Here is a 12,264-nt window from a genome sequence, read left to right on the forward strand (position 1 = left end):
ACATAAATAAGGGATAATTAAATCAGAAATGACGATATAACTGTCTCTTATTGGTCACTCGTACCTTGTCCACTCGCACTGATAATGATGTGTCACCCGGTAAAGATGCTGTCTCACTGCTGCACCCCGACAAAAAATCAACACATCCTGAACCTTAAAACCAACAAAACCAACAAAACCAAGGTTTCCCTGGACCTTGTCTTTTTGCTATTGTTGACACTGGTTAAAATAAAACATTTTAGCGGTCTAATATACCAAATAATACATAAAGCAGGTGCATCGCACGCCGACACATCCCTAGAAGGAGCAGAGATGATGTTGAGTAGGAGGAGAGGAAATCCCTCCTCCTTCGACACGCACTGTCATCGTCTCATGGCTTTAGCGACGTCGCCATCTAGTGGCAGGTTTAGGTAAGTGCATGGGTGAAGACAAAACTAATAAATAAATAATAAGATATATTATTATTATTATTATTATTATTATTATTATTATTATTAATAATAATAATAATAATAATAATAATAATAATAATAATAATAATAATAATAAATTGTGTATATACCTTGAATACGTTGCCCACCATAATTAGTTGTTTGTTATAGTTTTGGTCAAGGAAACGGATCTTGCACTTAACATTTGTTGAAAAAGTGTGTAATCTCAATAAGGTTGGAGTTTAGGATTTTTTTTTAACAGAAACTCTGTGAAAAACACATTAAGTCAGTTTACTAAAATCTAATTTTGTTTGACACAAGAGCACCATCCACCTTAGCAATAACTCTGTTATAGCTTTTTTTCATTTAGGCTAATCTTTAATTTGTTAGAACAAGATAACAACCCGCACTCTCAGGTCTGTAGATGCAAACTATCGGTCCTGGGGGGACAGGGCTTTCTCTGTTGCTGCTCCCACCCTCTGGAACTCACTCCCAAAAAAACATCAGAGACTCCCCCACACTCACCTCATTCAAGAAATCCCTCAAAACTCACCTCTTCAACATTGCCTACAACCACTAACTCCCCATTCACTTTGTTTTTGTAATTTAACCCATTGGGAAGAAATCTTTTGAAAAAAAGAAATGGTTGGTTTTATTTACAGCTGATATTATACATCTATTTTCCATAGTTTATTTAATAATCTGATTAGGATCATCATCCCTATCTTTTTTTTAAACTACCCCACCCCCTTCCCTGTCTATTACATGCACAATCATTTTTATTCTACATAAGACTTGATAATGTTCACTTCATTGCACTTATTGCACCTATGGAAGGCTATACATTCCCAATTAATAGGCCTATTGAAGCTGTTTTTTTTTGTTTTTAAGTAAAGATCAAGGAAAGACTCAGTGAGGCTATAAATTGTATTACTCTTGCCCTACTTTACCCTAATTTAACTTTATTCAACTGGGTTTCTCTTAATGCAATTTCTTGCAATAAAACATTTGTTTCTACCCTTTCTTCCACATACTCTCGTGCTAGGAATATCTTGGCTCTCATTGGTTGATTTTAATGTCAATCCCTTCTTCTCCCCGCCCAACAACAACACGTCTCTCAACCCTGGAAGTTGCATTTCAAGGACATTTAACAACTTGCCAAGATGAGAGGGAAGTGTGAATCAACGAGGGGGTAAACCAGCATCCTGAGAGATGTTTGCTAATTTAATCAGGGGTCTGTTGTAGCTTCGTCGTCGAGCTTTAGCCTTGCTAGCTACACAGTGCCGGAGAAAGAGAGGACAGTGTGTGCCTGTTATACTCTGACCGTGTCGGGGTCTCTGACGGGGAGGAAAAATGAAGTTCGCTCAGTTTCTGCTGAAAAATGGCTCCGTTGCTGGGATACCGAGACAAGTGGATAGGTTTTCTAAGTTCTCCCCCTCTCCCTTGTCTATGAAGCAATTCATTGACTTTGGTAAGTGTCTCCCCGTAGTATTGATTTGTTTTCGGACATTGAACGTTACCTCACTGTGTGCTCACATGGCAGCTGCACAGCTCACGTTGTTGTCTTTGTGTGCGCTGACAGCTGACTTTTTAGTATACAGGTTGTTCACAGACAACTGCTGTAATCATACCTTCAAAATACTGACGCATACAGATGTGAGTGCAGCTTTTGATGCCTCCTAAATGTGTAATTGTGTCTCTTACTGATTGTGAAATGACATCTTTGGTTTTGTCGACTTGATCTATAGAATTGTGCATTGTAATGACCAACAGGACAGAAAGCTGATGTAGTTGACTGTATTGACATGTGACCTCTCATTTGACTTCTTACTAAGCATAACATACATTCTTCATAGTATTCCATTGCATTTTTAGGACACAATTCTCAAGGACATTGATCTCAAATAGTCCTGGACATACTGCCTGCCTCTAAGTTCAAATGCCTTTGTAAGGTCAGTAGGTCACTGTTTTTCCTGTCTCTGTCCCTCATGTGACTGCAGGCTCAGCCAATGCATGCGAGAAGACCTCGTTTGTGTTCCTGCGGCAGGAGCTTCCTGTCAGGCTCGCCAACATTATGAAGGAAATTGATTACCTCCCTGACAAGCTCCTCAACACTCCATCCCTAAAGCTCCTCACAAGCTGGTAGGATCTCTGCCGTTCTGCCACCAAAACTCTTGGACAGATCAAATCTTGATTTAATATTCCCGTACCAATCCAAAGCAATGAAGTGCCCAAAATCTGTAGCCAGAGAGTCCTACTCTTACATTTTTGGCTTTCCAACACAAGGTTGTTCGGGGACTTACTCTTATCTCAGCAGTGGATTATCGTGAAACAGTAGCATCTGGATCCTTTACACCACCTCCTTTTTATCTCCCATAGCAGACTTCCCTTGTCTTCCAGCCTTTACTGTATGTTTGTGGCCTTTAATATAATATATAGATCCATAGATCTGCAATTTAACACTTGGATTCCAATCATTTCTACTGCTAACAGAATCACAGATTATGGATATGATGAGAATATTCCTCTTGGAAGTTGTCGGAGGTCATATGAGGTTTCGTCTTCACTACAGCTACTCTCTGTGCGTCCGCTGGCTGTATGCTACTGATCTTGAAACAAGCTTTACAGTGAGATCTTTGTCCAACTTTACATTGAGGCTAATGTACTGGGAACCATAAAGCCCCTGTTTTCATGTCAATATGTTATACTTATGTAACAGGCCCTTGTAGATTATGTACATGGGTCAAATGAATTGTACCATAAAGATGCAGCGTGTTTGTGGTCAAAACCCTCGGACAGAGTCTTACCAGCATGTGTAAATCAGCGTGAACACAGATGATGTTTTCTGTATGTCATATAGAGGCTTCAAACACTGAGAGTGTGGTAGAGTTCAGGTGTGTGCAAGTCTAGGCCAAATGAATAACAATCCCTGTTCCTTCTTTAAGCTGCTTAACAAAATGACTCTGATCATTTTCACTTGTCATGATGTGATGATAACAAAACACTCCCTGGACGTACAGTAGGTGACATAGTCTCATTTTGTTTTTCATCTGCAGTTTGTACCAACTACAGCAAAGAATAAGAGCTAAAGTTACAGATAGATGTAGGAGAGCTGAACCGTAGCATGGTGATTCTCTTAGGAGTTCAAGACATGTTAACAATTAGGTCATTACCCCACCCCCATTCTTTACACTAGAGCCACAGTGATATCTATATTTGGAAACGCACCTCTTGTACTGTGACTTTCTCTTCCCACTACTGCTTCTCTTTTGGACGCCAGCAAAACAGTTAATCTGTCACTGTTTAGAGTTGCTGTTGACAAGCACAGATACCTCTTTCAATTTCCTGGCCACCTTATGAAGTAAGCAGCTGCAAAAAAAGGGTTCATCTGAAGGTGCATGTGTGACTCGATGACTAGACGTGACCTAAAGTGTTAGAGCGGAAGGTCAAGTTGAGAGACAAAGGAGGCAAACATGTGAGAACCAAAGCCACAAACACTGCTGTCACCTTTCACCCAGTTTTCCTGCAGTGGCACAGGCAGCGCGAGGGAGTGTGATTCAATGAGCTCTGCACTCCAGTGTTTCACATCAACTAAACTACAGATGAAGTCTGTGTTTAAAAACAACAAATACATCCTATCTATAGAGCACAGCCTCCCTTGAATGTAGTCACAAGATATATACTTAGTATCATTCTGGAGCTTCTTTATCATTCTGTCATGAAGAAGTTATGAAGATTAAAATGTGTGCTTTTGTGTCCAACAGGTATTCTCAGAGTTTGTTGGAGCTTGTAGATTTTTTAGAAAAAGATCCGGACGATAAGGAAGTCCTGACAAGGTAAGTCATTTGTTTACATTCCCTGTACATGTGTAGAGCTTGTGTTTAGTTTTAGACCTGCAGTTTGTCTCTCTTGTCATTTTGTATCTATAACCATTCCCGTTTGGTCATTATTTAACAACTTACAACAACACTAATCCGCTAAATCTGCATTTTTTTCATATAACAAACTGAAACCAACTTCATCCACCTAAAACTGCAAAGCCAAGATTGTCCTAAACATCCGACAACCATAACGCCTGTTTTGGAAAACATGTCACCCAGGTTCACTTAACTTTGTTTTAAGCTCCTGAAAGCCTCGATCAGATTCAAAGAAAAGCAATTATTTACAGTGTTGCTCTAAAGGCCACGTTTAGTTAATTCTCAACAGCATGGTCCACCTCAGTGCAGTTCAGCAATGCAGAGGAAATCGTCGTATTTCTTTACAACACATAAGCAGCACTGTTGCAGCCACCATTGCACACCGTTGCGCTGCAAAAGCATAGGTTTGTCTGCTTGACTACTTTCAGTAAGTTTACAATAAATAGATAGTGATGCCTGTTAAAAGCTTTTCCATTCTCAATAAGGACACTTTAATCAGAGGCAGAAAAATAATAAATGTATTTGCTTGGATCAGCTGTCTGTAATTCTGCTATTGGTGCATTCTCTTTCAAATGGGTACTGCAGTCCAAATTCAAAACAGTGGAAAGGTCTGTCTCCACGCCCTCCACGCCCTCCTCCTTAGAGTCGATGTGCATGCAGCTTGCCATGTCTTGAACACCGAAGCTTCAGTGTTTATCCAGCTCTGCATCGGTCTTGGAACCTTTCTGCGTTCTAACCTCTCTCCATTTTTTAAAAGCATCTCCAATATTGATCCTAGTTCTACCACGTTTCTGCTCGTGAAGCTTGTTAGAAAAAATGTAGAGGCTTTTAAGGTCGGGTAGAATCAGTTCACTTGTCCGCTTTCATCGCTGCAACACCTGGCAAACCGAGGGGCGAGGGGCAAAAGCACCATGTGGGGGTGTCGCCTACTTCTCGAGTCAAAACAAAAACAAACAATTTGGCACCCGGAGAGAAACTTAAAAAGGAGGACATACTGGCTGCTGCATTGTTGTCAGAGAAGCCAGCGCTTCAGCATTGCATGTTTCCTTAAATGTCTGATGATATAGTAAGTTAATTTTATGATTTAATTCAGTAAATATCTTACATACCGGTATTGGTCCTTTAAGATTTCCTATTCATTAAAATAGAATGTCAGGATATGTTCATAATAAGATTGAATCCTTGTTGTATTTTCCAGCCCTGTTGTTATGCAGAAGCACAGCAGTGTTCTATGTTAAGCAGGCATTTGTGTCCAATGCCATGCATGCTCATGTGTACGTACCCTAATATTAAACACCCTGTACAACCACTCCTCCTCAGCTTCACGCAGACCCTGGTGAACGTCCGAAACCGGCACAACAACGTGGTGCCCACCATGGCTCAGGGCGTGGTGGAGTACAAGGACGCCTTTGGTGTGGACCCCGTCACCAACCAGAACGTCCAGTACTTCCTGGATCGCTTCTACATGAGCCGCATCTCCACACGCATGCTCATGAACCAGCACAGTCAGTATAGCACTCTGTGATTGACTGTGAGTTAATCAACACAGTTCCTCACTCACAAAGATTAAGTCATCAAATTGAACTCAAAGTGGTGAAGATGCACATTTAGATTTTTTTTTTTTTTTTTGGTCTGGTTATGTCTTCAGTGCACCTTTATCAGCAATAAACGTTCATCTATCTTTTTTTTCACATTGTCTTAACTGCAGTGAACTCACTGAACTTGATATCTAGTTAGTGTTTGATTGAACATTAACAAAAGTACAACATCTATGAACATTGAATCGTGTCTGTATCTGTGCACGTGTGATAGTTTGGGTCACAGACATTTGTTGCATTGTGTCCTATAGCATTAATCTTTGAAGGCAGCGTGAACCCAGCCCATCCTAAACACATCGGCAGCATTGACCCCAGCTGTGACGTTGTGGAAGTTGTTAAAGGTAATGAGTGATCTCTGCAGCCCGACAACTGCTATCTAAACACACACACACACACACACACACACACACACACACACATACTTGACTTGTTATCTATTTTCCACTACCAGATTCATGTGTGTTTGACATTTTAAAATCCAATATCCTTTGGAGTCAGCATACAGATTGAGGAAGTGAAAACATTTCATCATGGCTGTAATAAACATTACTTTTGAATATTATGAAAATGGGTTCCCTAAAACTCTTGTGAAGTTCTCTGTTTTGCATGAGTTGCATTCCTTTGTCTTTTATTTCTCATGGTCAAAAAGTAACCACATGTTGTTTCTTTGTGTCTTCCTGTACAGACGCCTATGAGACGTCAAAGATGCTGTGTGAGCAGTACTACCTGACCTCTCCTGATATGGAGATTACAGAAGTGAACTGTAAGTGATACGAAACAACCCAAATGTTTCTATTCGGAGGAGGGTTGCAAATATCAGTCATTATTCTTCACCGATAGTTGAAAACTGAGCTGACCGAATGAAACTCATTTTTAAAATCAACATAAAGTTCTGTATAAAAGTGAAATAAAACCATTTGAGCATCTTCAGACCGCATTACATTCTCCTGGTTTGTAGGCAAGTTAGCATATCTGCACGTTCAGGAGGGAGTTGTGAGCACATAACATGATGGTGCTTATGACTTATGAATGAGGCTAATTGGACAAAGAAGAAGTTGACAGCTGGATAACAGAAGACGAAGAAGACAGATTGTTAATGTCACACAGGTGAAGAGAAGTTAAAGGATGAAGCGAGATAAGGGGTGAAACTGACACCAAATTGCAGAGAATACATTCATCCTGCACTAAACCTTTTGAGGGGAATTTGACATTATTCACTTAATCAGACGTGATGGATCATTAGGTGGTTGTCCTGGAATGTCATCCTGGAATCCCTGTATGGGAATATGGAAGTGTGTCATGTATCATATCAGTAGGCGTCCTGTGATTTCCACGCCTTGTTCTGTAGATGATGCCTACACAGAATGTGATAACCAAAGCAGATAAAAACAGGAAGAGGCTTTATTTAATCATGAGCATACATTTTTCATGTACGCCTACGGTTTGACAATATTTAAGACTTCTTGTATTATGATCTCCCCATATAAAAAACGACTCTTATGCTGTATGTATTTATATAATATGTAACTTAGTAGAACAAATGTGGTGGTCATCTTATAAATGTATCAAAGAATCATTTTTAGAACTTCATTTCTATGCAGTACATCATGTAATAGGGCTTTAAATAAACACTCTTCATGTCCGTACAGCGTGTTCTTGACAGATAATGACTTGAAACTATATTTCAAAATGATGAGTTGGGTTTTATGCCTCTTTTGGTTAACAGTTCTAATCTGTTATCAGCTGGTGTTGAAAAGATTTGTCATACCTCAGGGAAGTTTTCTCTGTCTAACATTAAGGCAGGGTTTCGGGCTCATACATTTTAATTTTTTTTTTTTTTACAGCCAAAAACCCCGGTCAGCCTCTCCACATCGTCTACGTGCCCTCCCATCTCTACCACATGCTGTTTGAGCTTTTTAAGGTACAGTCCCCAAATCCCCTAAAAAAATCCCCCATTTTTTTATCTTCACTGTGTTTTTTTCCTCACTCAATTTGGAACTCGTTGTTTATTCTTCCCTGTCAGAACGCCATGAGAGCGACAGTGGAGACCCATGAAACTAGCCCCACACTGCCTTCGATCAAAGTGCGCGTCTCACTGGGCAGCGAGGACCTCACTATCAAGGTTCAACGAGGACACAGAGATTGCTGAACTTGAGCCTGCTGCTAAAGCAATGAGAGGACTCGGGTAGATCTAACGTACCTCTCCTTTTATTGTTAGATGTCTGACAGAGGAGGCGGAGTCCCGATGAGGAAGATCGAGCGTCTGTTCAGCTACATGTACTCCACGGCTCCCAGTCCGGTCCATGTAGATAACTCTCGCAATGCACCACTGGTGAGACTGAACCTGTTGCACTTCACTGCTCAAAGAACATTGTAAACCTCCTGTGTTAAACAGAGACTCACCCTGCCATGCATGGTTATAAATGATCAAGAGGAATGCAGTCAGCAACATTTCAGTGGATTAAACTGTAACCACATAAGGAGCTGAAGCAAACTATCTCTGGTCTCTTCTTTGTATTTACAGATACAGATACAGTGTTCTAGCATGTTAGCAACTAGCCCAGATAGACCGGATTGAAGTATTGAAACTCACTCTGTTGTTATTCCTCCCCTCGCTCTTCCCTGCAGGCTGGTTTTGGCTACGGCCTCCCGATCTCCCGTCTGTACGCCAAGTACTTCCAGGGAGACCTGCAGCTCTACTCCATGGAGGGTTATGGCACCTCAGCTGTCATATACTTAAAGGTGAGAGAAACACAACCTCCAAACCAGGGCTGCCCGATTAATCACAATCTCGCTGCCTTAAAGATATGAGCATTCGCAAAAAAAACAGCTTGAAGGGGTCTGACTTTAAATAAATAATAAGTTAATAAATAAGAAAAAATATTGTATTTAAATAAGCAATGCTGTCTCACTCAGCATGCATACTTTGTAGCCATTGGAGGCCTGGATGTAATGGCCATGCTTTCACACCCATTTGATGCAGTCAAATGAAGTAAATGCTAGCTGTCAGCTATCATCAGATGAATTTGTACCAATATAGAGGTAAAGAAAAATATTGATGTGCATTAAATCTATGTGAGAAAATAAAAAAACCTGATATTTTTCAGAAATAATGACATAGTTATGTAGCTTATTCAGCAAAACAGTCCTGTCTCTCCTGATTAAAGACATGAGTATCTTGTTAAAAAAAAAAAAAGGGAACAGAATTTTAATTTTCTGGAGTGAATGCGCTGTGCTTTTTAGTTGATTTTAAACTCAGGAGAGTTATGTTGCAAACACAGATCTTGCCAATGATTGTGTTAAAGATCACAAACAGCTGATAGACGTCCAAACTGTGACTTATAGTTTATAGGCACGCTCTGATATTTGATTATTCATCGCATTTTTTATCATTCATTATTTTTGTACAACGTTACCATATATCACATATTTTTCTCTTACCGTGCTGGCCAACTAAACAAAAGTGTCTCCCTTCTGAAGCACTGAGCAGATTTTTAACTAAGTACAGAGCTCTGTATGAAAGCCCAATGAGAAACTCCACACTGATTTGTTTCCTTCTGTTTCGTATCAAAGGCCTTGTCGTCAGAGTCGGTGGAGAGACTTCCTGTTTTCAACAAGTCGGCCTTGCGGCATTACCAGACCAGCACAGAGGCCGACGACTGGTGCATGCCGAGTAAGGATCCAAAAAAGCTGGGCAAGTACGACAGGTGATGGTGGACTTGCGAAAAAAGAGCGGATTAAGGAAGAGACGGTCCATGCTGGAGGAAATGAGTAACACTCGTAGTCTAAGCAAGAGAAGGCACTTACAGGACCTGGACTCGTGTTCCACAATTCCTGCATCAAAATAAAAGTACTACTGCCAGCCTTCAGGCCATTTAACCCAGCAAACGCTCACCACTGTTAATACCAGTACACGCTTATGAACTGAGCATTCATCTCTTTTTTTCCTCACACATTACACTCTAGGTTCACGCTGAGAGGGGTTCACTGTGAAGAAGTGTACACGCTGTGTTTCTGTGTGTTTCTGTTTTCCTTCCATACCTATACGATATTAACACTGACATTTGGTAAATCATAATTCTGGGTAAGGTTTAGACAGCCAAAGCCAGCTAACGAGGGATCACTGTGGTCATGTCTGCATGTCAGCCTTTCATCATTTCATCACATCATCTACACGAAGATAAAACAGCAGCATTTAAAAGATGAGAAGAATCAGAGCTGTTTGGCATCGCCTCCATTAGAAATTCTTGTTTTCTTTGATAACATAATTGAACGATCAAGTCTATATTTAGTCTTTAATCTTCTTTGGTGTAAAATTAAATATGATCCTTGTGAAAGAGGATTCTGCATGTCAGTAAACTATGTGTGCCTTAACCTTCAACATGTACTGTATAAGCTAAAGTTCCTTTCTAAGTTGGATTTAAAAAAATGTATGGACACTTGTTGGCATGCTATGATCTTCCACAGACTGAAATGAGAGAAAGTGGACAGTTCTAACAGTATTTAATATTAATGTACTGTTAATGATTGCATTTGAATTGTAATGACATCCAAACTAACCTCGACCTGTACAACAATATTCCTCTGTTCAAAGTGATGTCAACTCAAATACACTCTATTACTGTTTTTTTTTTTCCGAGTAGGTTTTAAGTTTGTATTTATGCATTTCTTGTATATTAAAAGTTTTAAAGTGTGAATTGTTGAATGTCAAACTGTAATCGAACACAAACACCACACAGAAAGTCATATGCACGCTGTTTTGATCAAATAGATATTGACTGATTTGTGTGTGTAGCTATTTCATGAATTCCATGTTATTGGGTTTTTGCCTTTGAGACGTTGTTGAGTCAACAAATAACTCCCTCTTTTTAGGTCTCCGTGATATGTGATTTGGTGAACTCTTAACATTATTTTTTGTATGTATAAACCTCGCTCAGCAGGCAGACTGTTTCTGTACCGAAGCTGTGGTTCACCAGTGAAAAGAGAATGTAGAAAATAAACATTTCATGACACTTCATGTGGCAGTTCATGTGGGATTTTGTGACAAATTCACAGTCATGTGATGCTGTCATTGTTGTGTTAAGTTTGTCCTCTTGTCTCATCCCTCTCTCTCTCCACAGCTTGTTTGAGTAAACTCTGCTCTGCTCTGTCTGTCTGTCGCATGCAAACAGTCACATGGCTCTTCATGACCAGCTGCTTAAAGTGGCTGAGGACCGGCTGCTCTGCTCTGGTTTTGATTTTTCATGTACTTGTTCACTTGTCGCAGCAATTTTCTTTTCACTCTTTGTCCTCATTTAATTTTTTTTAGATTTATGTTGGGCTTCTTATGCATTTATTTAAAGATAGGACAGTGGATAGAGTCAGAGATCAGGGAGAGAGAGAGTGAATGACATGCAGGAAGGGAGCCACAGGTCCGATTTGAACCAGAATCACCGCGCTTCGAGGACTACAGCCTCTGTACATGGGACATGCGCCTTAACCACTCCACCACCGGCACCCCCCTTTGTCCCACTTTTGTTTGAAGCTTTTTTTTTTGCATCTTTGGCATAGCATTCGAAGAAAGTCAGCATTCTGAAAGCTCATGCTCATGATGCGAGAAGAGTAAGAAATACAAATCATAGTTGGTTTGCAGCATTGAGTTCAGGAATTTAGTCTGGATCACAATTATTATTCAACCTTTCAGTCATGTATAACACAACACCAATACATAAGTAAATATAATGTGCTTTTTTCTGAATCATCAGAGTATTTCACCCCCTCTGTCACACCAACCACACATCATGGTCATGTTTCACCCCCAGATCAAAGTCAAAGGCAGATTTTAAAGTTGTGTTTAAAAATTCAGCTACCAGGACAGAATTTGGAGAACTTGTGTTAACACAGGAATGTAGGACATTAAACTGACAATACCTGAAGGACAGATGAGATAAATTAGCAGGGATCTAAAAGAGCCAAAATCACACACATCATCTTCTTTAGTCAAATGATAAAAGAAAAATGTTGCTTCCTTTCTTGTCAATAGCTTAATGTATTTTGGAACATGAGGTCTATGAGTCCCCTTTTAGCCCAGTTTCCAATTAAAGTGTCCTCACTGCATAGTTCCATGGGTGTTAATAGTTTACAGATTTTAGTTTTAAAATGTATCTCTATAGATTAAAAAAATATTGATTTTGATTTGACTAAAAAATTTCATTTCAGCCGTAAAACATTTGTTTACCATACATTTGCAGCTGGAAACACATTTAAAGTGTATTCAGGATGGAAGTGGTTCAGTAGTTTAGTTTTGACACTGTTTCCAGTAGAACTCAAAGCTGATCG

General features: G+C 39.8%; 1 protein-coding gene across 1 annotated transcript; it reads left to right on the forward strand.

Moving 5' to 3' along the window:
- Positions 1-1,555: 1,555 nt before the first annotated feature.
- pdk4 (pyruvate dehydrogenase kinase, isozyme 4) lies at positions 1,556-10,963 on the forward strand. The gene is made up of 11 exons (XM_061059355.1): positions 1,556-1,902; positions 2,432-2,573; positions 4,196-4,267; positions 5,669-5,853; positions 6,198-6,287; positions 6,632-6,709; positions 7,791-7,867; positions 7,970-8,068; positions 8,165-8,278; positions 8,575-8,688; positions 9,520-10,963. The coding sequence occupies exons 1-11, from the start codon at positions 1,785-1,787 to the stop codon at positions 9,655-9,657; spliced, it is 1,227 nt and encodes a 408-aa protein (XP_060915338.1). The 5' UTR covers positions 1,556-1,784; the 3' UTR covers positions 9,658-10,963.
- The last annotated feature ends 1,301 nt before the right edge of the window (positions 10,964-12,264 follow it).

The sequence above is a fragment of the Labrus mixtus genome, chromosome 16 (genome assembly GCF_963584025.1).
Source record: "Labrus mixtus chromosome 16, fLabMix1.1, whole genome shotgun sequence".
NCBI lineage: Eukaryota > Metazoa > Chordata > Actinopteri > Labriformes > Labridae > Labrus > Labrus mixtus.